This window comes from Myotis davidii, unplaced genomic scaffold (assembly GCF_000327345.1).
Source record: "Myotis davidii unplaced genomic scaffold, ASM32734v1 scaffold453, whole genome shotgun sequence".
NCBI classification, from domain to species: domain Eukaryota; kingdom Metazoa; phylum Chordata; class Mammalia; order Chiroptera; family Vespertilionidae; genus Myotis; species Myotis davidii.
Window position 1 is genome coordinate 889,753 of NW_006285234.1, and position 26,132 is coordinate 915,884.

The 26,132-nt window shown below is 42.0% G+C and overlaps 2 protein-coding genes and 1 pseudogene across 3 annotated transcripts in view; 1 reads left to right on the forward strand and 2 right to left on the reverse strand.

Annotated features, from left to right (window-relative positions):
* Nucleotides 1–3,132, reverse strand: part of GABARAPL2 (GABA(A) receptor-associated protein like 2) — a 17,227-nt gene extending 14,095 nt beyond the window's left edge. The window contains exon 1 of the mRNA XM_015558781.1: nt 3,054–3,132. Within this exon, the coding sequence (XP_015414267.1) occupies nt 3,054–3,132 (79 nt within the window). The remainder of the gene's footprint in view (nt 1–3,053) is intronic.
* On the forward strand, nt 2,886–24,191 carry TMEM231 (transmembrane protein 231). Of its 2 annotated transcripts, none has more exons than XM_006755750.2 (7): nt 2,886–4,273; nt 4,378–4,547; nt 10,317–10,445; nt 10,787–10,930; nt 20,072–20,153; nt 21,969–22,074; nt 22,447–24,191. In XM_006755750.2, exons 1-7 carry the CDS (start codon nt 4,135–4,137, stop codon nt 22,625–22,627), a joined length of 951 nt encoding a protein of 316 aa, XP_006755813.1. In that variant the 5' UTR covers nt 2,886–4,134; the 3' UTR covers nt 22,628–24,191. The 2 variants fall into 2 exon arrangements, with proteins under 2 accessions (XP_006755813.1, XP_006755814.1); XM_006755751.2 differs by having other exon boundaries at nt 4,378–4,436.
* Nucleotides 5,542–17,787, reverse strand: LOC102767449 (annotated as a pseudogene).
* Nucleotides 24,192–26,132: the final 1,941 nt, after the last annotated feature.

Consider the following 26,132-nt stretch of genomic DNA (forward strand, 5'->3'; position numbering starts at 1 on the left):
CCCCTGGCCCAGAATCGAACCTGGGACCCTTCAGTCCGCAGGCCGACACTCTATCCACTGAGCCAAACCAGTTAGGGCAACTTGCTTGTTTTTAATGAAATGAAAAAAATTCATTTTAATGAATTTCATACCAAAAATTATTGTTGTGTATAGCAACAGTTCTGGGATTTGGGAAAAACCAGTAAACAGAACGGACACCTCTGCTCTCATGGGGTTCCTATTCTAGTGAAACGAGATAAAAAATAAATGTCAGGTAATGATGGGTGCTGTTTAGAAAAATAAAACAGAGTTGGTGACAAGAGAGTGATAGAATGCTAATTAGATAAAGTGGTTGGCAAATCTAGGAGCAGGAAGGAAACCCTTGTGGGTGGAGCGGAAAAAACAAGGCCGAGTATGTTATGAGGTGAGATAAAGGAGATTGAAACCAAAAGTGTTGAGCTTTTGAATTTCATGTTAAGCGGGGGTGTGATGTGATATAACTCTCCTTTTTAAGTGTTCAGGCTAGCTTCCGTGTAGACAGTAGACTACAAGGGGTTTAGGAGGGAAGCAAGGGGAAGAGTTAAGAGGCTATTGTGATAATCCAGGTGAAAGATGATGGCTTAGACCAATTGTACTCTAAATATATTCTGAAAATAGAGCTGACAAAATTTGCTGATAGAGTGGAGATGATGTATGACAGATAAGTCAAAGTCAAGATTTTTCGGAAGGATAGAATTGCCATTTACTGAAATAGAGTGGATTCAGCTGGGGGTGGTGAGAATTAAGAGTTTTGTTTTGTATCTATTAAGTATAAGATGTCCAAGAGACACATGCAAATGAAGATGTAGAGTCATTGAGTGGCTCTATGAGTCTCAAATTCAGGAGGGAAGTACTTCAAGCTATTAAATTAGCGAGAGAGTGAGTGAAAATGTAAATGCCTTATTTGCAAATAGAAACAAACATTGAGGAATGAAGACGGTTGTTCACCATCTTATAGTGAGTCAATGGAGGAGTTAGATATTGGACTGAAACACCTGCTTCCCTTTACAGAGCTGGTCATGTGTCCTACTCCAAGGCATGTACACCTCCTTGCACATGGAAGAGCTTAGTACACTTCTCTGGGGAACAATCCACCACCCACCAATCCATAGGCATGACACCTGAGGATCTTTTTTTTAAAATATATTTTATTGATTTTTTACAGAGAGGAAGGGAGAGAGATAGAGAGTTAGAAACATCGATGAGAGAGAAACATCGATCAGCCGCCTCCTGCACATCTCCTACTGGGGATGTGCCCGCAACCAAGGTACATGCCCTTGACTGGAATCGAACCTGGGACCTTTCAGTCTGCAGGCCGACGCTCTATCCACCGAGCCAAACCGGTTTCGGCAACACCTGAGGATCTTAATGATGTACAGTGTCTTTCTGTTTTCTGTCTTTACATGCTTTCACGATGTCTCTTTCCAGTTCTAATTAATTTCTCTGATCTGCCTTGATGATATACATCACCTTCTTTACCCGTTGGGTAGTTATATTTGGCTTATTGGATGTTCTAAGGACACTGGATGTCTTCCTTGAGGAGGTTGTTAGTTGAAGAGGTTAAGTTAGGAGGAGAAATAGCATAATGAATATATACAATTACACATTAACAGACCTATAAAAAAATTTCAAATGTTGCAGAGGTGTGTGAACATGGGATACTGAGGGATGGCTTAGGGCAATGGGGCTGACACAAAGCCAAGAGAGGTTTATTAAGAAAGACTTCAGAGAAAATATGAATCTTATGTTTTGGGATGGTTACATTTTTCAAAGGATAATCTTTCCTTAACACATAGAAACAAAAGCTGTAGTTATAAGAAACTGGAAAGCCAAAAGTTCAGTGACATAGGTAAATGCCAAGAAGTGTTGGAAAACCTTGAAGCAAATATTCAGGAGTTCTAACATGACTCAAAGGCCCTGAATAGGAGCTTCTAGAAAAGAATAGAACATAATTAAAATATGTAGCTTTCAGAGAATGACTCTTTTTGTCCTTGGAAACCAAAAAGTCAGTTCTGAGTCATGAATGCATAAAAATGACACAATATACGCAGATCTTTAGCACTAAAAAAAATCGAATGTTCTAAAAGAATTGAAATAGAACCACAAAGACTAGCTTCTTCAAGTCATGGCATCAAAGAGTAAATATTAGTATCTATTATTGTTAGACTAGAGGCCCAATGCATGAAATTTGTGCAAGAGTAGGCCTTCCTTCCCCTGGCTGCCAGCACTGGCTTCCCCCTGGCACCCGGGACCCGGGCTTCCCTCGAAGCCCTGGCTTCGTCTGGAAGGATATCTGGTCTAATTAGCGTATTACGCTTTTATTATTATAGACTAGAGGCCCAGTGCATGAATTCATGCAAAGGTGGAGTCCAGGCGGATTGGGCTGGGGGAGGAACCACAGGTGGTTGGCCAGATGGCCCCACCCCCTGGTCAAACTGGGGACAATTTGCATATTAGCCTTTTATTATATAGATTGTTTTGGAAACTCATGGCATCTCAGGGGAGGCTGAAGCACTTCATACACCTAAATTCTTGGCAGTCACCTCCCTGTTTCAGCAGTGACTAAGCTAAGACTAGCTACAATGTGTGTGTTTCCTTCTGCTGAAAGAAGGAGCCTTGAAGGCAAACATCTCCTTCCTCAGAACAGAGCCACCCTCAGAAGATGACACTAGAACAGTGATGGCGAACCTATGACACGCGTGTCAGAGGTGACATGCGAACTCATTTTTTTGGATGATTTTTCTTTGTTAAATGGCATTTAAATATATAAAATAAATATCAAAAATATACGTCTTTGTTTTACTATGGTTGCAAATATCAAAAAATTTCTATATGTGACACAGCACCAGAGTTAAGTTAGGGTTTTTCAAAATGCTGACACGCTGAGCTCAAAAGGTTCACCATCACTGCACTAGAACCATCTATTCTAGAACCATCTTATTTTGATGGTTATTTAATTGAATGAAAGACATCTACTTAAAGATACAATATACTGTAATGTCAGAATCATAACAAGGTTTAAGAAATGCAATTACTATCTTTAAGAGTTTCGTGGCCATCCCAGAAGAGCTTTAAAGCAAGAATGAGTAGTGCTGGACCAGATGTCAAAGGCATCTTTTGGCTGATGACATTGTCATTTTGGACTGTGGTGAGGAACCTGGATCATTTTTAAAGAAGGGCAGGTCTTGACCTCTCTCTGTTTTTCTGTTAGGATCACAGCTGTTCTCTTAATCTAAAAGCCACTTCTAGGTTGCTTTCAAAATAAGGGCCTCAACTACTGGACTCCACACTCTGTCTTGGCACTGTAATGTGACCCTTCAAGGCCTTTTGATGAACTTGGATGTGAACCACGGTTTTTAAAGAGAGAGAGAAAATTTCTGCCATGTTTGAAATACTGGCTTTCAGCCGGGGATTGGGGCATTCAATTCAGTGATAAGCCAGTGTTATCTTTGGGGAGGATCACAGCTTCCCCTAAAACCAAGAGACAAGCTTGTGCCCAATCAGGGTAACAAAGTATGACCGAGAGAGCTATGTAGTAATTATTCTTTATCCCACCAAGAACCGGGAGATTTGTGTCCTGTTTCCGAACCTGTGCTGCCGTATAGTGAAAGCAACAGGAAATTTAGAGACAAAGGGGCCCGATCTCGGTCTTAGCCCAGGACCAGGTCCGAAATCACGGACACAAAGATGTTCTGTGCTTTCCTTCAATGCAGGGTGTATCGGGACTGGTTGAACTCAAGTATGAACCTTTGATTCATATTTAATGAAAGACGCACAAATATTTAACTTCGGGTCAACTTTTATGAAAATCTTATTTTACACACATTAACACAACAGCTATGATTTTGGTGCACAGAAACGTATTTCCACTCCGCCTTTGGGAAAACGCACGTAATGTGTAAAGCGAGGTCAACAGTCCCAGTGGGCACCGCCCCTCGTTAGCTCCCCGCCCACCGAGGCCCCGCGTCCTTGCTATTGGTTCCCTTCCCTGCGCCGTCCGTTGCCGTGGAGACCAAGGCTATGGCAACCAGGAGAAGCCAAACTTGCTCATCCCTTCGCTACCGCCAAGGGATAGATAGACTCTAGGGGCGGGCGGACTCTCTCGGCGCTGTGCTCATGGCGCTCTACGAGCTCTTCTCTCAGCCGGTCGAGCGCGGCTACCGCGCGGGGCTCTGCTCCAAGGCCGCGCTGTTCCTGCTGCTGGCCACCGCGCTCACGTACATCCCGCCGCTGCTGGTGGCCTTCCGGAGCCACGGTGAGCCTCCCCCGGTGGGCGCGTGCCACAGCTGCCCGGCCCGCCGCAGCCGCGCCGGCCTTGCTGACACCCTCCCCACCGCCTTCCCGCCCTTTTCACCTCAGGGTTTTGGCTGAAGCGGAGCAGCTACGAGGAGCAGCCGACTGTGCGCTTCCAGCACCAGGTACTGCTCCTGGCCCTGCTAGGACCCGAGCGCGGCGGGTTCCTCGCCTGGAGCACGTTCCCCGCCTTCAACCGGCTGCAGGGGGATCATCTGCGCGTCCCGCTCGTTTCGGTGCGTGGTTCCTGCCGGGGCCCAGCTGCCCACCGGGACTGGGTGGAGGTAGGGGCGGGAGCGGGGGTAGGAGAGGGCGAGCGCCCGGCCCCGTGGGAGCCCCAGCTTAGGTCTTCAGGGTCCTCGATCCCACGGTAAGTTGTGTACACAGGCTCAGTGGTTTGAACATAGGCTTAACTTCCTGGGGAGTAAGTCTCTTATTTCATTCGATTTCTCCAAGCTGCCCGTCACCCCAAGAAAGTTAGCAGCCGCTGTCAGCGTGCTACCTGGCACCGAGTCCAGAAGCCTGCGGCCGCCTGTTTGCAGCCCCCGGTCATTTCCGTGGGCTGCCTGATAGAAAGGTAGTCGCGGAAGCTCCGCTATGGGTCACGGAGGACCAGCAGTGTTCTTGTTGCAACCCTCAGTGCTGCTGCAATTGTGCATCCAAACACTCGGAACGGAAGGAGCAGGCATTTTTATGCAGGCTTGACCCTGGGAAGCCCCGGCCCTGATTGGTTACACGACCTCCGGGAACGCCCTCCCGCCTCCCGGGCTGGTCTTATTAGATGCCGCTGCCCCGTCCTGTAGCTGTCCAGAAGGAAAAGGAAGCATTTTACTGTCTGTAATTTAGTATTCGGTTCAGGTAAGTGAGTGCTTCCTTTACAAACACTCATGTTTTGAAAACATTTCCCTTTAGAAATATGAAAATTCTGGTTTCCTTCTTCCAAAGTTTAATCTCAGCAAACATCTCTGAGATTATTGGCCTGCAAGCCAAACTTGTGTAGCTGGAAAAAAAAAAATTCAGACCTTTTCCCCCCCAGCAACTAAATAAAATGAAAAAAAAAATTAAATCTGATTAGTTATATGAATGACACACAAAATACGATTCAAGTTTTTTTCTTGAATACAATACATTTTCTTATATTTTTCTGATTATAAGATTGCATGCTTATTGTAAAATGTTAAAGTTACTGGTATATATAATGACATAAAATTAAAGGCTCAGTTTGGGGTATGTATCAATACTTGTTAATCAACCTTATTCTTTTTAAGACCTACAAGGTATTTCATAATATGGAACAACTGTGATGGATTTGACCAGTTCCTTGTTAGTGGATATTTGAATTGATTTCACTTTTTCACTATTAGAATATTGTCATGAACAAGTTTTTTTTTAAAAAATATGTTTTTATTGATTTTAGAGTGAGAGGAAGGAAGAGGGATAGATAGAAACATCGATTGGCTGCCTCCTTCATACCCCACATCGGGGATCGACCCCTTCCCAGACATAATCCCTGACCGGGAATCAAATTGGTGACCTCTTGCCCAACCCGGTTTGGCTCAGTGGATGGAGCGTTGGTCTGTGGACTGAAGGGTCCTGGGTTCAATTCTGGTCAAGGGCACATGCCTGGGTTGTGGGCTCAATCCCCAGTGGGGGCTGTGCAGGAGGCAACCAATCAATTATTCTCTCTCGCCATTGATGTTTCTATCTCTCTCTCCTCCCTTCCTCTAAAATCAATAAAATACATTTTTTGTAAATCTTAAAAAAAAATGGTGACCTCTTGGTTCATGAGTCAACACTCAACCATTGAGCAACACTGGCCCAGGCATGAACTAGATTTTGAATAAACATCAAATTGTGAGGAATTTCAATAGAAGCTGATTGTTGAAATTGTATAAGTAAATAGAAAACTAAGCAAGCAAATAAAATACTTATTAACTTTAGAGAAATAAAAAATAAGGGAAAAGTGAAAAAGGTCATTAAAGTTGTGAATAGGATTTACAGTGAAATGAGAGTTTAACTCTATTGGTGGGATGGGAAGGGTATGTGTGTGGTGGAGGCTGGTGGGTGGTGCATTTTATAATTGATTTGAGGCCTGGTGCACAAAAATTTGCACCAGATCCCTGCTGCCCTGCCTGGCTGCCCTGGGTCAGGTCGCAGACAGGATGCCCGATGGCAGCCGGGCGGGCCAGCCGATTGCTGCTGCACTGCCAGGCTGCCCGGATGGGGTCGCACATGGGACGCCCCGCCGCTGCGGGTCACAGATAGCAGGCCCGGATGGCGGCAGGGCAGGCGGGATGGCACTGTCCCACCCTGCCTGCAGTATGCAAATTAGCCGCCATCTTTGTTGGCAGTTAATTTGCATACCACACTGATTGGCCAATGGGAGGCATAGCGAAGGTACGGTCAATTACCATGTTTGTCTATTATTAGATAGGATGCCATCTTAGACTCATTGAAATACAGGTAGTAAGGATTTGATGAGTCTAGGAATCCTGAAGTAGTGGTCCCTATTTTCAGGAGACCCAAAGAGTAATGCCAAAGAGTATTTTCAGCACAAAAAGAAAAAACCGGAACATTCAATGGCAAATATATGGCAAAATGAACACTGGTATAAACTAGGAAATTAACCTTTATAATAAAAGTATATTGCCCTAACCGATTTGGCTCAGTGGATAGGGCGTCGGCCTGCAGACTCAAGGGTCCTAGGTTCGATTCCGGTCAAGGGCGTGTACCTTGGCTGCGGGCACATCCCCAGTGGGGAGTGTGCAGGAGGCAGCTGATCGATGTTTCTCTCTCATCGATGTTTCTAACTATCTCTCTCCTTTCCTCTCTCTGTAAAAAAATCATTAAATATATTAAGAAAAAGAATATTACTCGACAGAATGAACAGTGTAAAAACAAACAATGAGATACTTGGGGGGGGGAAATATTGCAAGTCAGGGCATTTGGAAACAATTGCACTCCTTAATTTATAGCAACTCTTACAGTCAGATGGTGCATTGTTTTTACTCTTGTGTCAGCTCCAAAGCCGCCCTCCTATCTCTGCTTTGTGATGCTCACACTGAGATGATGAAAACCACATTCTCTTCTGCCCACTGACTCCCTGTTAGGCTCTGCCAGTAGGAGGCATGACGAGCCTTGTTCTAGGAGTAGGAAAAAACTAGAAACTGCAACCAGTTGCTACTGCCAGTTGAAGAACCAGTGCCAGGGTGATACAAACAGGAAAGAGTAAGTCTTTCCTCCAGCCTTATCCATTCCCTCTCATGGTTTCCTCCTCCAACACTCTAGAGCAGGGGTGGGCAAACTTTTTGACTCAAGGGCCACAATGGGTTCTTAAACTAGACCGGAGGGCCGGAACAAAAGCATGGATGGAGTGTTTGTGTGAACTAATATAAATTCAAAGTAAACATCATTACATAAAAGGGTACAGTCTTTTTTTTTTTTTTTAGTTTTATTCATTTCAAACTGGCCGGATCCTGCCCGCGGGCTGTAGTTTGCCCACGGCTGCTCTAGAGGTATCAGTGTCAGCTGGGAAGCGCTTCCTTCCTGAGACCTGAGTCCCAGCTCCTGGAGGTAATGCCAGCCTCTTCCCTTCCTGCTCCAGCTCCAGGCGCGGGAGCTGCTTCCTGCAGTTACCCTCTCTGTGTTATCACAGCATTCCCTTTTTGCCTTTTTTGTCCCCTTATGCTACTAATTATCCCCTATACTAAATTCCCTCTGTTAAAATAACTGTTTAGTTTCTGTTTTCCTGATTGGTCCAGGTAGACTGACTGATATGCACTGACTAAATGCAACAATGCCTATATTTATCCGACCTAGTATATTGGTATTGATTTCATTATATCTGGAAAAGATTACCTTTCTTTAACTACCAGAAATCTTTGAAATTGGGGTTCTTGTGGGCTATTATCGAAGGAGCACTGAATCAGGAATCTATAAACCTAAGTCCTAGCCCCAATTCTGTCATTGGATTACATACCCTCTCTCGGCCTCAATGTGACTATATAAAGAACATGATAGTACCTACCTTTCTAATTATTACTATTATTAATATTCTTATATCTCCTGGGATATGCAGTGGGACTAGTTGAAACAACCAGTGGATATTAACATTGTTCCAAATTGCACATATACCTTATAGAAATAAGATGATGGTGTGATTTATGAATTATCTTGGCCAGACACATCAATTTGATTTTAGATAATAACCTTGAACTTGTGTTAAAGAAGTATTAGTTCTTTGAATGCCTGCCTTTATAGCTTTTGCACATGTGTTAAGATTGATTTGGAATAAATGGAATTAAATAATTGATTTCATTAGTGGTCCAAGTGATAGCATAGAATGTAGCCCACCTTGCCAACCTTAGGGGAGTGAGATTCTAACTTGGTGACAGGTCACTGTGGGAGATGCACCTTTTATATCATTTCTTATCCCCATTACTAGCTGTACCAATAAATCCCTTCACCTCCCTGAACCTTGATTTTCTCATCTATTCAATGGGGATAATGCTTGCTCTACTTACCTTAGACTTATTTTAAAGATCAAATGAATTGCTTTTCTCTCCCACACTGTGTTGGGGTCTGTATTCTGGCAGTTCCCTCCTACCCACTATCCTCCCTTGCAAGTTGAGACATTTGATCTTTGTTTTCCTGTTTAACCTAAGGATCCAGAAGGCGTAGATCCACCCCAGAGAGTTAACCCGACTTTGTCTTCCAAGTCTTCCCAGATACCAACTAAGGAAGATTCACAGAAAGACAAGGCAGCCTCTTTTCTATCCTAACCATTATTGCTAATACATAATTGCCTCAGTAATTTGATCATCAGCCCGAGTAACAGATATCCCTCCGCTGCACCTGCAAAGTTGATGGAATGGGACAGTGAAAATAGTATCCAACAGAAGACAGAGGGCGAGTTTCTCTATAACAAGGTGGAGGATAAGGACATTATTGTCCAGAAGGAAAGAAGCAATTGAAAGTTTCTGAAAACTGAGATAGCTCCATCTTAAAACGACCTTATTAGCCTGAAAAAAAGAACAAAGAATCTCTTCCTTGCATAACGGTATTGGTGGAAAGAAAAATGAATCCGTAGATGGAGAATTCAGATGGGAATGTTGATACACCATAGTAAAATCCTTCTGGGAACCTACACTGGGAAAGTATCAGTTGTAGTAACAAGATCCAGAGCGTGCCAAGGAATGGTGTCAGCAACGATCACATTTCTGTAGCCATCCTTTCCTGCAAGTCGTAGTAGGATCACTAAGAGGCAAGACTATGGATGACAAGATTGGGTACCAGTGTTTTTTTTATGAGCTGTAATTTGTCATTTTCCCTCCTAAGATCTGTTTTCCCTACTTTCATGTACATAATTTATGAAGTATCTGTAGTTTTAATGGCTTACTGATTTTCCAGAGCTTCCTATTTTGCTTTATTGATTGGCACTAAAAGTACGCTAGGCTTTAAAATCCTGACAATGATGAGATGCAGTCCAGTACTGAGAATTTGCAGCAAAGACACTCGTGGTTAAACGATGTACTGTATAAATAGAGCTTGGTGTGTTTCTGCTGAATCTGGGGAATGCATAATGATTCGTATTAGTTTTCTTTTCTAGACAAGTAGAAAATAATTCTGATATGCTACTTAAACTTTCCATACCAACTTCAGCCTGTTTGTAAAAATGAAAAGATGCCAGCAACAAAGCAAACCAACAAAAACATCAAATGAGACTGAAAAAGAAAAATACCATCCAGTTGTTTGTTGTTGTTATTACCTAGTCAAATTCCTGTTCACTTTGGCCCTTGAATATTTGAGAAGCACATGTATGAAGTTCAGGGGCCATGCACATTGTGTCTCTCTCCAATATTGATCCCTTATACCTATGCATTTTTCTTCTGATGAGGAAGCTAATACCTGTGTATCGCGGGACAGTGGTTCATTGTGTATGTACAACAGTAATATGGATTCTTCCCGACTTAATAAGGGTCACTGGCCCTCTTTGGGTTTCTTAGACTAGAGAAGAAGACAGAAACCAGGACGGGAAAATGGACATGCTACATTTTAAACTGGAGCTTCCCCTGCAGTCCACGGAGCATGTTCTTGGTGTGCAACTCATCTTGACTTTCTCCTACCAATTGCATGTGAGTCAATTCCTGAGGGAAGCCTGTCCTCTCCCTTTTGTCTTTTAATAGAACAGATCCCCTTTCTGATTTCTAGGAAAACCCACACTGTAGAAAAAGGCTCTTTTCTGAGGTGCAGTTTGGGGTTTAACTTGAGCAGGTCAAATGTTTTTTAATTAGGGCCATATTAATTTATACAATCTCTGAACAGTCCCGAGGGTTCTGGGCAGAGTTCTGCCTGCATGGCCAAGCCAGGCATGTGGGGGACTGTTAGGCTTCCACCACAGACAGGTGATGCTTAGAACCCAGAGCCCTTAAGATCTGACTGAAACTGATCTTGGCTCTCCCTCTAATGATTTCAGAGGATGTCAACCTTCGTGATGCAGAGCATGGCATTTCTTCAATCCTCCTTCGCTATTCCGGGGTCCCAGTTATATGTGAACGGAGACCTGAGGCTGCAGCAGAAGCAGCCCCTAAGCTATGATGGCCTAGACGTGCGATACAACGTAAGGATACTTCTCCTTGTCCATCTCCTTTTATTTGTATATGTTAGTGTTTACCAGTTCTTTGTAGAGGGAGTAATGGAAGTTGGAAATAGCATTTCTCTGTAGGGGCACAGAAGAGGATTCCTGAGGAATTCCTGCCATGAATTCTTTCAAAATAATGGAGACAGATGTGCCTGTATTTATATCTAGAAAGAAAGGAAAAAAATCTCTGTTTTTAATCTAAGAACCAAATTGTTTAATGCTTTTGGATGCGCACACAGACACACACACACACACACACACACACACACACACACCATATTTTAAGTGATCTTTTTTTAGTTATGTACATTTCAAAAATAATGCTAACTACCAATTATTGGAGTACATAATCCCGAGTTAAGAGGTTTAAATATATGATCTTGTTTAATCATCACAGCAACCTCAGGAGATGCCTACTCAGCCGTTTCCCACCTCACCAGCGGCTTGTCCTATCATGGCCCCCCTTGCTCCATTCCAGCCATACTGGCCTTCGTGCTATTGTTCAAATCCACAAAGTGGCTCCTGCCTCAGGGCTCTTGCACTGGCCTTGCCCCCTGCCAAGTATCCACATAGCTTATGCTGCCACTCCATTCACTTTCTTTTCAAATACCTCTGAACACAGTCCTTCCCTGACACTTCTTTCTAAAATAGCATTCCCCTCTCTCTCCGTCCTTCCTCACCTAGGTTCACTGTTTTACTTCCACCTGAAATATTAAAGGTATGTTATTCGTTTATTTGCTACTTCCCTCAATAGTAAAAGTGCTGACATCTATACTTTCACCCCAGTGCCTGAAACAGTGCTGGCACACTATAAGTACTCAGGCAGACTTGTTGAAAGAATGGACTCATTTTACACTTGAGGAAACTGGGACTTACAGGGATTAATTAATTTTTCCAAAGTCCCACAGCATGAAAGGAACAGAGCCATGAATTGTCTAAGACCAGAACTCATTAATTTCAACACTTATTGCTACTAACCTCTATTATATCCCAGGGAGGGGGGCATATAAGTTGGGCTGGGCTACTTTTGAAAAGGAAAGAGGAACTTTTATCAGTTATTTCAGGTCTGTTCCAGACACACGTGGATATATGGTCACCCTAGCTATAATCAAGGTCAGTTTTTTATTTGTTTTTTAAAGGAGGACTATACAGTATAAACTTAATATGGCACTTTTTTTTTAACTTGAAAAAGATTTTTGCTTTTTTTGTGGGGTTTTTTTCCCCCAGCTTTATTGAGGTTTAATTGACAAACTTGTAAACTATTTAAAGTATACATCATGGTGATTTGATAGATGAATACATTGTGAAAGGATTCCTTTTAATTGGTTAACACATCCATCACCACACATTTATCTTTTTTGTATATGTCTGAGAACATTTAAGTTCTACTCTCTTAGCAAATTTCAGTTACATAGTGCAGTATTACTAATTGTAGTCATCTTGTTATACATTAGATCCTCAGACTATTCATCTTATAGCTGAAACTTTGTACTTTAACCCTTTCCCTATTGCCCTCGGCTCCCAACCCCCGGCAACCAATTTTCTACTCTGTTTCTATGAGTTTGATTTCTTATTTAGATTCCACATATAAGTGAATGCCATGCAGTATTTATCTTTCTCTGTCTGGTTTATTTCATTTAGCATAATGCCTTCAAGGTCCATCCATGTTGTTGCAAATGGCAGGAGTTCCTTCTTTTTTCATGTTTGGATTATCTTCTTTATCACATCTTCTTTATTCATTCATCCATTGACAGACAGACACTTAGGTTGTTCCCAGACCATTGTAAATGATCATTGACCATTGTAAGATGCTGCAGTGAACATCTCTTCAATATCCTGTTTTTTTCCTTTGGATATATACCCAGAAGTAGAATTTCAGGATCATATGGTAGTTATATTTTTAATTTTTTTTGAGGTACCTCCATACTGTTTTCTATAGTGGCTGCACCAAGCTACAGTCCTACCAACAGTGCACAAGGGTTCCCTTTTCCTCATATCCTTTCGAACACTTGTTATCTCTTGTATTTTTGGTAACAGGCTTTAAGTAATACCTTATTGTGGTTTTGATTTGCATGTCCTTGATGATTAGTGATGTTGAGCACCTTTTCATGTGCCTGTTGGCCATCTATATGTCATATATATATAAAGAGGAAGGGAGAGAGATAGAAACATCGATGAAAACATCTGATGAAACATCGATCAGCTGCCTTCTGCACACCCGCTCCTGGGGATGTGCCCGCAACCAAGGTACATGCCTTTGACCGGAACCAAACCTGGGACCTTTCAGTCCACAGGCCGGTGCTCTATCCCCTGAGCCAAACCAGTCAGGGCTATATGTCTTCTTTAGAAAAATGCCTATTTGGTTCCTCTGCTTGTTTTTAAAAATACATATTTTTATTGATTTCAGAGGAAGGGAGAGGGAGGGAAAGATAGAAACATCAATGAGGAGAACCATTGATTGGCTGCCTCCTGCACACCCCCTACTGGGGCTCGAGCCCGCAACTCAGGCATGTGCCTTGACTGGGAATCGAACCATGACCTCCTGGTTCATAGGTTGACGCTCAACCACTGAATCACACAAGCCGGGCTCTCTGCCCATTTTTAAAATCAGATTGTTTTGCTATTGTGTTGTGTGAGCTTATATCTTTATATATTTTGGATATTAACCCCTTATCAGATATATTATTTGCTAATATTTTCTCCCAGTCTGTAAGTTGCCTTTTTATTTTGTTGTGCTTTCCTGTGCTTTTAACTTGACATAATCTCACTTATTATTTTTGCTTTTGTTGCTTGTACTTTTGGTGTCAAATCCAAAAAATCATTGCCAAGACTGATGTCAAGGAGCATACCCCCTATGTTTTCTTCTAGTTTTACAATTTCAGGTTTTAAATTAAGTTTAATCCATTTTTTTATTATTTTTAAATATACTTTATTGATTTTTCACAGAGCGGCAAGGAGAGGGATAGAGAGTTAGAAACATCGATGAGAGAGAAACATCAATCAGCTGCCTCCTGCACACCTCCCACTGGGGATGTGCCCGCAACCAAGGTACATGCCCTTGGCCAGAATCGAACCCGGGACCTTTCAGTCCACAGGCTGACGCTCTATCCACTGAGCCAAACCGGCTAGGGCAAGTTTAATCCATTTTTAATTGATTTGTATATATGATGTAAGATAGGAGTCTAGTTTCATTCTTTTGCATGTGGCTGTCCAGTGTTCCTAACACCATTTATTGAAGAGACTATACTTTCCCCATTGAATGCTTGGCTCTTTTGTCATAAATTAACTGACCATATATTGGTGGGTTTATTTCTAGATTCTCTATTCTGTTCCATTGATATGTGTCTGTTTTCATGCCAATATAATACTGTTTCAATTACTATAGTTTTATAGTATAGCTTTATTTTTTCTCCTACTTTTTATTTATTTTGACATATTTTGATATTTCCACAAAGTTGTAAGTGGAAGATAAGCTGTACAATAAAAGCCATTTTATATATACAATATACAGAAATTATTTTAAAAGTTTGTTCAACCCGGGCTGGTGCGGCTCAGGGGTTGAGCTTCGACCTATGACACAGGAGGTCACAGTTCAATTCCCAGTCAGAGCACATACCCTGGTTGTGGTCCCACTCCCAATAGGGGGCATGCAGGAGCAGCCAATCAATGATTCTCTCTCATCATTGATATTTCTATCTTTCTCTCCCAACCTCTATGAAATAAATAAAAATATATTTAATTTTTTTTAAAAGTCTGTTCATATAATGGATTCTTTGGCTAATAAAAAAAATTTTAAGATACAAATAATTGACTAAAAGTACAATTATCACTAAACCAAGATACACAGGAATTGCACTTCATTCCAGGGGTGGGGGGAGTCTCAATCTTACAGTGTTAGGAGAATAAAGTACATTTGTCATAGTATACATTATCATATTCCCTTAAAGCAGGGATTAAAGCTTTTAAATGAAAATACTTTCAGGATTACTTCTGTCTGTACATTCAGGAACTATCATTATTTTACTGGTTACACACAATGATCCCATCATACAAAAAAAATCTCATTTGTACCCTAAGGTCTGTTTAAGTCAGATAGTAAACTAGTAATAGCTATTTAATTAGCAAGCTAAAATCAGAACAGTGTAGAAATTCTGCAGTTGAATTGTATTTCCTGTAGTATTGCTGCTATTTAATCTGTTTTCTCCATGTATTAGAAGAAAAAAAATAAGCATTGATAGTCAAAATAAAATTTTCATTGTTGTAGTACATGATAGAATATATGAGAGAAAGAAGAGTTCCTAATGTCATGACAATCTTTATGAACCTTTACTAGTGTAAAGGTTAAAGATTATTGTGTGTATATATGTGGAAAGAAATAAGAAACAAAGGCAGGTGGTTAGGACAGGCATATAAAGGGAATGCTGAGACTATATTATTATATTTATTTTTAAAAACTGATCTGAAGTCAGATGTTAGTGTAAATTTAACCTGATAATTTATTTGTGAATAAAGCTAGTTTTTTTTTTTAATCCTCATCTGAGGATGTGTTTATTGATTTTAGAGAGAGGGGAAAGGAGAGAGAGAAACATTGATCAGCTGCTTCCCATATGTACCCTGACCGGGAATCGAACCTGCAACCTTTTTGGTGTATGGGACAATGATCCAACCAACTGAGTTACACGGCAAGGGCAATAAAACTAGTTTGTTGGGAAACAGTTTATTTTTTTAAAATATTTTTATATTTTTATTGATTTCAGAGAGGAAGGGAGAGGGAGATAGAAAGATCTATGATGAGAGAGAATCATGGATTGGCTGCCTCCTGGAAGTTCCCCACTAGGGATTAAGCCCACAACCTGGGCATGTGCCCTTGACTGGAATCAAACCTGGGACCTTTTGGTTTGCAGGCCAATGCTCTATCCACTGAGCCAAACCGTCCAGGGCAGTGGGAAACAGTTTGATTCTTTCCTTTTAAACATAAAGCAACTCAAAAGGAATTTTAAAGGTAGTAGGCCAGAAAATGCAACAGTAACTCCTATCATAATCCTTTTCAAATAAACAAATTCAGTTGAGACATGTGTTAAAATACTTTTCAGACTGAGTATTTATCAGCCTATATAATCCAATTGGATTTTGATATTTTATTAAGAGCTATTACATCTAGAAGTGAAGAAAATAAATTAGATGCCCTCCCCAAGATATTGTTTAACCTTTAAAGCAACATAAGCTATATAATATCTTATGCAAATTAACGAGTGTTCTTACAAAAGTAGTACAGTTTTGGACTGATATTATGCTGTATTTGTAGTGAGTAATAGGCACAAGAATATGTATCAATTAGGCATTTTCAGTCTAATTAGTCTCTAAAGTTATTTAATTATTGGCTCCATATAATAACTGGCGTGCATTTTGGTACTTAAGTCATGAATTGTAGAGAACAGGAAGCAGTATGTTATAGAAATAGGGGTTTGTATCAGTCAGTCACAGTGTTGAACAAATCTCTTCTATGAACTCTGTAATTTGTTTTGCAGTTGGTCACCTGTAGTAGATCTTTGATTTGATTCTTCCATATTCATATTTTTTCCAGCTGCCGTTGTTGATATTTCTTCATCTTCCTCCAACTCAAGTAGTTCTTTTGAAATTAATTGTCTAGCTAATTTAAGATTAAGTCCGTCATTATCATGAAGCTTCCTTTTCATTTCAAACTCTAGCTGTTTTTCACTAACTCCTTTGGAAATTCTGTGAAGCTGGGTCTTCCCGCCCCCCTGCTCATTTCCTACAGAGCACCTGAAAAAGAATAAACAGCAGGTAGTCAATAAAGACTTTTTACCTTCAGTTGAGATGTCGCTGTCTTCATCTTCATTGCTTTCTTGTTGGCGAACCAGATACTTTGGCTTTGAGCCTTTAGCGGCAGCTAATTTCTTAGCTAATATCTCTGGGTTCAGGACTTCAATGGTTTCTGAATCACATAGTGCACCTTCATCATCACTTTCCATGCTATTTTCTGGAGTGCTTGGTTCATGTACTTTAATTAAATCTTCGTCTTCTATATAATATGTCGCCACGATGTTCATCTCATCCCACTTCTGGGATTTTTTACTCAGTTCGTCGACACTCTTGTTCCGCTGCTGTATTGCGGAGGGCACCAGAGAGCAAGCCACGGAACTCTTGTTCTTCAGAATCCCCTTAATGGGCTGTTGCGAAACCGAGGCTGCTATGGCCTGCTGCGAGGACGCCATGGCCCGCTGCGAGGATGCCATGGCCTGCTGCGAGGATGCCATGGCCCGCTGCGAGGATGCCATGGCCCGCTGCGATGGTGGGCTTAAGGGTCGCTGGTTGGCGCTGGGTCCAGGAAGGAAAGGGCTAGGGGCGAAGGGGCGAAGGGAGACTGGCCAGGCAGCCCCGAGCCCACCTGGGGCTAAAGCGCTGCACCTGCTGTCACGGTGACAGCTACTAGCGTCGTTTGCACGACACAAGGACCCCGACCCCGACGCGTTGGCGCCTGCTAGCCCGCGCTGGCGCCAGCGGCTGGCTGCTCTGGGTGCGCCCGTGGCCCACGCACTGCATCCGCGGCAGGCGGAGAAGCCCAACAGCCTGTAATACAGTTTAAATCAGGAAGTTTGATGCCTTCGGCTTTGCTCTTTCTCAAGATTGCTTTGGCTATTTGGGGTCTTTTGTGATTCCATACATTCTTTAGGATTGTTTTTTCCACATCTGCGAAAAATAACGCTGGGATTTCGATAGGGATTCCACTGATTCTGTAGGTAGCTTTGGGTAGTATGGACATTTTAATAGCATTAATTCTTTTAACACATGAACACAGTAACTTTCCATTAATTTGTGCCTTCTTCCGTTTCTTTTATCAATGTCCTATAGTTTTCAGTGTACAGATATTTCACCTCCTTAGTTAAATTTATTTCTATGTATTTTATATTACTTTTGATGCAATGTAATGGGATTTTTTTTTGTAATTTCTCTTTCTAATACTTCATTGTTAGTGATTTTGTATATCAATTATGTATCCTGCAACTTTACTAATTGATTTATAAGTTCTAACAGTTTCTTTGGTAGAGTCTTTAGGGTGTTCTATTATACAATATTGTGTCATAGGCCAATAGTGACAATTTCACATCTTTCTTTCCAATTGGGATGACTTTTTTTTCCCTTTTTCTTGCCTAATTGCTCTGGCTGAGACTTCATATACTATGTTGAATAAAAGTTGTGAGAGTGGGCATCCTTGTCTTCTTCCTGATCTTGGAGGGAAAATTTTCAGCTTTTCACCATTGAGCATGATATTAGCAGTGGGCTTGTCATATATGTCCTTTATTATATTAAGGTATGTTCCTTCTGTACCCACTTTGTTGAGAGGTTTTTTTTTTAATAAATGCATGTTGAATTTTGTCAAGTGCTTTTTATGCGTCTATTAAGATGATTTTTAAAAAATATTCTTTTGTTGATTTCAGAGCGGAAGGGAGAGGGAGAGAGAGATAGAAACATCAATGATGCAACAGAATCCTACACACACACACACACACACACACACATACACACACACACCACTGCAACCGGGCATGTGCCCTCCTGTTTCATAGGTTGAGACTCAAGCACTGAGCCACACCAGCCAGGCAAGATTTTTATCCTTCATTTTATTAATGTGGTGTATCACATCTATTAATTTGTGGATGTTGAGCCATCCTTGCATCCTAGGAATAAATCCCACTTGATCATGGTATCTGATCCTTTTAATGTATTGTTGAATTTGGTTTGCTAATGTTTTGTTGAGGATTTTGCACTTCTGTTCATCAGGAGTATTTAGCTGTGATTTTCTTATAATGCCTTTTTTACTTTGTTCATGCATTATTCTCCTGACATCAGTGAGCATCTTTGTGACTGATATTTTCAATTCTTTTTTCAAATAAGTCACTTATCTCCATTTTATTAAGGTCTGTCTCTGGAGTTTTACCTTATTCTTTTGTGTGGAACATATTCCTCTATTTCTTTATTTTCCTTGACTCTCGGTTGGTTTGTGTGCATTAGATAAAACATCCCTCTCTCCCAATCTTGACAGAGTGGACTCATGTAGGAAATTAATCTTACCAATCAGCTCAGCCAGAGTTCTTTGTTGCTGTCAAGCCTTTGTCATTTTCTAAGCTGCCTTCGGTGTTCTTGTGGCTCCTAGTAGTTGAGGGTTTGCTAAGATCATTTCAATGTGGGTGATGTGGATATTTTCTCATTTGCCCAATGTGTAGGAGTCACTCAACTAAGTTTCTGAATTTCTTTCGGAGGGAATTTCTCCATGTATAGTTGTAGATTTAGTTTGTCAGTGGGAGGAGGTCAGTTCAGGAAGTTCCTTTGTTGCTATCTTGGAATGGAACCCTTCTTTTTATTTCACTTTTTTGTTGTTGTTTTTAATTGATTGCAGCGAAGGGAAGGGAGAGAGAAACAGAGGTAGAAACCTCAATGAGGAGAGAGAATCATTGATTGGCTGCCTCCTGCATGCTCCCGCTGGGGACCAAGTTCAAAATCTGGGCATGTACCCTGACTAGGAATCAAACTGTGATCTCTTGGTTCATGGGTTGATGCTCAACCAGCCAGGCTATTTTACTGAGCAAAAACAGCCAGGCGATTTTACATTTTTAAATATCTCCCTTCAGTCTTCAGCATTTGAATCTGCCTTCACCTAGAAACCCGTAGCACTTTTTATCCCCATATCAATGGGAATATGATACTAGGGGGCAGGAAGTCATTTCCTTCTTCAGAGGATTATATGCTCACTATTTGCACTTTATCCTTTTTCCAAATCTACATTTGAAAGATCATGTAGAGAAGAGCAAGGACACGACAAAGGAGTTGAAAATATGGTCTATTTTTAAAAATTAAAGGATTTATTTCTGACATTGGAATAGAGAGAGGTATTTTATAAATAGCTTAAAAACCTGTGAAAAGTAGATATTGACCCCTTGTTTCCATCCCACAAGTGGAAAGATTGAGAGCAAATAAATTATTGTAAGACTGGAATAGGTCACCAAGAACAAGAAGGTGGTCCTGGGCGGGCAGGAGGGTAGAAAGGCCAGAGAAGAGGCTGTTCCAGTGCTTACATCAGGGCCTCCTCCTATATCCCAGGTGTCTGTCATCAACGGAACCAGTCCTTTTGCCCATGACTATGACCTCACGCGGATTGTTGCTGCCTATCAAGAAAGGAACAGTGAGTAAATTTCATTCAGGTGCTTCACCAAGACTTTCCAGGTTAGTGGGGTCTTTGGAGAGAAACAGAACTGGAATCCTTCTCATGATGAAAATGTCAAAACCAATGAATGCTCAGTGATGTGAGACAAGCAGGCAACCCAGGGCTTGTCCTTTTTCCTCCTGATCTAAAGACCCACAGTCTACGTTACCCCCACTTCTGTGATCCATCAAGTTAGTGCCAATTAATTGCCATATCCCACCACTGGTTTGATGGATTTCCTTTTTTAAAAATAAGCTTAATTGAGGCGCTCCATTTACTTGTAAAAGAAGCCAAAGACAAATTACTGTTTCTAGTTTTCAGATGGAAACAGGGAATGTGAGTGACTCACCCCATACCAGCAACTGAATTAGGAGAATAGATGCGATGCACCCAAGGTTCTGGCTGTAAGGCAGAGTGTGCCCGTCCCTTACTGAGGTGAGGCTCTTAGGCCATCCCATGCACTTGACTTGGCCTGCTTGGCTGGTTGGTGGTCTGAGGTTTTCTCGTATTGCTTGGCAACCAGACATCATGGATACTAAGCACAGACACTTAACAAGTGGCGGGACTGCAATTCCAGTATTTCTTTCTGATTTTATGTAATACATGAACAGCATTATTTTAAAAATAAATTTTAAAACAAAAAAACATTGAAACTAAACTAAAACACTACAAATCAAGTTTTTTAAATTTTTTTCTATATGCAAATCTCTTTTATTTTATTTTTTCAGTTGATTTCAGAGAGGAAGGGAGAGGGAGAGAGATAGAAACATTAATGATGAGAGAGAATCATTGATCGGCTTCCTCCTGCACACCCCACACTGGGGATCCAGCCCACAACCCAAGTATGTGCCCTTGACCGGAATCAAACCCGGACCCTTTAGTCCGCAGGTTGATGTTCTATCCACCGAGCCAAAGTTGCCTGGCTATATGCAAATCTTTTTATATAGCTGCTGTCATAATTTAGAGACACTTTTGGATCCAGTTTATTTCTTTTTGTTGTTAATCCTCACCCGAGGATATTTTTTTCCATTCGCTTTTAGAGAGAGTAAACGGGAGGGAGGGAGAAAAAAAAAATCCTTGTGAGAGAGACACGTTGATTGGTTGCTCCCATACATGCTCCAGCTGGGGCTGGGGATCAAACCTGCGACCCTTTGGTCTGTGGTTGACTCTCTAACCACTGAAAAAAACCGACCAGGGCCAGTTTATTTCTATTTACTTTGTAATATAAATATTTTTCCCATGTTGCTACAAAGTTTTAATTGGTGTTATTTTTAGTGGTAGCATAGTATTCCTTTGCTTAGCCACTCAATAACTACAGAAGAACACATAGGCTGTTTCCACATTTTTTTAACGTAAGTGTTTTGACAAGTATTTTAACAAAGTGTAAACAACTTTGCATATTCAATTTCACTTCTTTCCTTTTAAATCATTTCTTAGATATGAGTTTTGAAATACAGAATTTGCCTGAGATGTCAAAAGAGTATTTTCATAGCCCTCGATTTTTTTAAAGTTTACATGTATTTTTTTAATTAAAATATTTTTATATATGCTATTATTAATTTCAGAGAGAGGAAGGGAAAAGGAGAGATAGAAAGATGATGAGAGAGAATCATCGATCAGCTGCCTCCTGCACAACCCTAGTGCGGATCGAGCTGGCAACCTGGGCATGTGCCCTGACTGACCTCCTGGTTCGTGGGTTGATGCTCAACCACTGAGCCACACCAGCTGGGCATAGCCCTCGATATTTTATTGCCAAAGAGAGCATTTGTGGATTAATTCCTGATTGTATTGCAGTAACCACCATGCTGACTGTCCCCAACCCCATCTGGCTGGTGGGAAGGGCTGCCGAGGCTCCATTTGTGATTAATGCAGTCATCCGATACCCTGTGGAAGTCATATCATATCCTTTCTGCTAAGAAGCCAACCAGTAGCTCAGTTTCAAAAAAGGAAAAAGGATTCCTCACTTGTCCCAAGAAGAAACAGATGTGGGAAGCCTTAAGTTGAAATTGCTACAGCATTGCAGCCCCACACAAACCACTCTGTCTGCTATTCATACAGGGGTGAGGGCTGGGGAATTCATTTCCTGTTCCTATTTCTTTATGAGCCATTTTTCTAGGTCAGAATCATCCATATTTATGTCCTAATAATCTTTTGTTATCCCTTTTATCTTAAAGGTATTTGAAACATTTTTGCCATATCCTGTCTAAATCTACCCGTTTACTGGTAACATTTACTTAGAAAATATCATCTGAGATTCCTTAACTGTGTATACTTATCTACCAGGATTCTGGGAAATTATAAAGTTTGCCTGGATCCAGTATGTCAGCATCCTACTTATCTTCCTCTGGGTGTTTGAAAGAATAAAAAGATTTGTGTTTCAGAATCAAGTAGTCACCACAATCCCTGTAACAGCAATGCCCCAGGGAGAACTCTATAAGCAGCACTTATCGTAAGAAGACCATGGCTCTAAGCAGGACCTGGCTACCTCATATTGTCTTCTGAGAACGGCCACCTTAGGACACTTCTGAAAAGGGCCCATGGACACGTGCCAGCATGTGTGTTTTTCCTACCAGCGACAACGAAGAGTTCTTTCTAATTTTTCTCTACACAAATTCCTTATCTTCTAAGTGCCTACCAGAATCATCAGAGACTAGTTTGTGGGAAGGTCTGAAAAGGCTATAATTTGCTCTCCTGCCCCCTTTTTTTGCCCTAGACTTGAATTTCAAGAGAAAACTATAATCAATTGAGACGTGTTGGAAAGAGTATCACCTCTAGTCAAGCAGATCTTTGCTTCCCTGAACCGAGAAACATGCTATGCATTTCTCCCCCCAATTGTAAAGCGCTTTTGACTCTTTTTCAGGGCCCTCAGAACAGATATGCAAATCATTAGCATTTCCCCCATTCAGAACTTTGACTTCCAGAACTGAGAGGCCTTTAACTGGAAAACTGGAGAGAGAGGGAGTGCTCAAGAACATGTGTGTGCACCCACGTGAGGTTGGGCAACTTGAGGACACTAGGACCATCCACCTGCCCTCAGTCTAACAGACATCTTCTGTCATCAGCTCAGCTGAAAAGCCCTTTATCCTGCCCTGATGTGGCTGGCTCTTTGCCCTGCCTTTTGCTCTCTGTCTGTGCCCCTGGAGTAGCAGGCTGAAGTCAGCAGTGCTGTTTCATTCACAATCCTCTGGGCAACTGTGGGGGGAATAAGGATTGTAACCGTTTTTTTTTTCTCTCTGGCCCTCACCCAACAGCCTGGACACTTGCCATTCCTCCTTCTCGACAGCCTCTCCCCCTTCCTGAAAAGGACATGGGTGACAGAGGACCTGTTGTTGGTATTGGCTCCCTGCCCGACAACCACAGAGTTTATTTGGAGGGCTAGCGGGAAGCCCAGCTCCTTGTATTTCCCTTGACTAAGGAACAGGGTGCCCATCGGAGCAGGCCTCTTTGGGAGGGACACAAGGAGCAGTGCGGGGAGGAAGAGGATGCTAGCCCCCGCAGCTCAGCCCAGCCTGGCCCAGAGCAGAATGACGGGCAGTCCAGTCAGATGACGCTCATGACTCTGCGAGTGTCTGCAGGAGAAGAGTGCTGGGACAGGTCTTTGTTACACACAGAGACTGATTTCTTTTCGCCCTAAGAAAACAGGGGGTTCCTCAGAGGATGGATAGATAGATCTGCTTTATGATCCCGAGATGTCATTGGTACTGAAAGGACACACCCACTAGGACCTGTGCGTCAGGCCCAGTCATAAACACACACGTCAGTGTTTGCCTCAGTTTACCTTGGAGATTCAGTTTTTATTTCCAAACCACCTTTTCTTTCAGGCTGACTAAAATAAGTATTTTGGAAACAAAGCTATTTTGAAGTGTTCAAGCACACAAAGTCCTAACAGTGGCCCCTCTGGTTTTTCTTTTTAAACTTTAGGACTGCTTATTTATATGCCTAAAATTTTTTTGAGATTTCAATCAATGAAAATTGGTTGCTGAATGTTCTGAATTACAAAAAGATAAGGAGATATGGGAAGACAGCTAGAGATGTATAGACATTGCTTTGCATTTTATTAAATTGTTTTAATGTAATGCAAAATTTGTATAACGAACCACGTGTTTCATAACTTTCTTATTAAAATGTTCAAAATGGAGGCTGCATGTGGCTTTTTAGAGGGGACGGGTTTGGAAAGGGGAAGAGTGGGGAGGGCAGAGGTAGCACACATTTCTCCAAGTTACTCACCAGCAGCCTTGCTTTGCCAGGGTTCTGCTCAAAGACCTTGGAGCTTTTGTTAGCTCTTTGGCAAAAGTCCCCTGGTCCAGCCCCAAGTAAATGTGAGTGTTTGGTGGAATCCACATTGCATGTGGAAACCACAGGCTGGAAAATTACAACTGTGTCTGATGAATGTCATATTTACAGATCAGATATTCGTAGCTTCTGAATCTGAATCACACAGTGTAGTTGCAAGAGAAAACGTGAGAAATATACAGGATTTTATCCACTGAGCTGTAACCAATAGCTAAGTCAGGTTACTCAATATTTGGAGTAACTAGTTTTAAAGTGTCTTCCGGGGCTCCAGCCTCACTTACTCCCCACGTGGCTCCACTGTGGAGTGGAACTTGGAAGAGACGACAAGAAGCCTTTACGCAGCCTCACTCAATATTTGGAGGGGGCGATCCCTAATTTTTTGAAGTGATTATCCAGTTTCTGTTTGAATCAGGTGAGGCCCATAAGGCCCCACTTGGGTCCCATCATTAAGGTAAACAAAGCAATTCTATATCTTCCCCTTTCTCTCATGTTCATGCTTTTATAAAGAAGTTTCTTTCTGATCAGAGCAGTTCTAAATGTCTATTGGGGGAAATGTGTAATTAAACCTAAAGAAAATAAAGTTGTAACTTCGCAACCCAGAAGTTACCACTCTTGGCATTCTGGTACACATATTTTGTTATATATTTTGCTTGTCATACACTTCTTTGAACCCTGTGTACAAATCCTTGTTGCTGGTTTATTTCCTTAAGATAGATCCTGGAAAGGAATTATTAATTCAGAAAGCTTATGACTGTTCCTAAGGATTTTAACTCATCTTGCCAAGCCACAACCTGGAAAGAATGCACTAATCTATACTCCCGCAGCAGACTTCTTTTAGAACCCACCACAGATTCCCAGAGGTCAGAATTGTCTACCATTTTCAGATGCCTGGACTCTGCTCTTTTATCTGGAGGGGGCGAGGGCGGGGCAGGGGGGCGATCTGCTTTATTTACTGAAACGTATCCTGGCCGAAACCGGTTTGGCTCAGTGGATGGAGCGTCGGCCTGCGGACTGAGAGGTCCCAGGTTCGATTCCGGTCAGGGGCATGTACCTTGGTTGCGGGCACATCCACAGTGGGGAGTGTGCAGGAGGCAGCTAGTCGATGTTTCTCTCTCATCGATGTTTCTAACTCTCTATCTCTCTCCTTTCCTCTCTGTAAAAACTCAATAAAATATATTTAAAAAAAAAAAAAAAAGAAACGTATCCTGTATTTATCCGGGGATTCGCTGCCTTCTTGGCTAGAGCAGGGAGGGGACGAGAGGGAACAGCCACCCAGCTTCGGGCCTAGTTCCTGCGGGCCACCTGGTGTCCCAGCCCCTCGCAGCTCCACTACTTCGTGGGTTCACCTGGCATCAAGGTGCCTTGTACGTACTTGGCTTAGGGCTGAGGCTGGGGCCTTGGGAAGCTGGTTTGGATTCCAAGTCACTTCGCTGCGAGAATGCCATCGAGAGCGAGGAGGGGCAAAATTAAGATTAATTTTTTCCTTCACAAGGGCCTTTTGTGCTCTTGGGAACCTCCCTTTTTGGGGCTGTTTTGGTCGATTAGTGAGATGAGAGGTGACCCTGCTAGAGCCCTCCCCGAAACAGTGCGCCTCCTGCAACTCCAGAGCCCACCTGTGCCTCCTCTCACCCGGGGCCCTCCGGCGCCCGCCCCTGGCCAGCTGTC

Coding starts and splice junctions, on each gene's coding strand:
- TMEM231 (XM_006755750.2), top strand. CDS start 4,135: ATGGCGCTCTACGAGCTCTTCTCTCAGCCGGTCGAGCGCGGCTACCGC. Junction 4,548..10,316: donor TGCGCGTCCCGCTCGTTTCG/GTGCGTGGTTCC, acceptor TGGGTTTCTTAG/ACTAGAGAAGAAGACAGAAA. Junction 10,931..20,071: donor GCCTAGACGTGCGATACAAC/GTAAGGATACTT, acceptor CCTATATCCCAG/GTGTCTGTCATCAACGGAAC.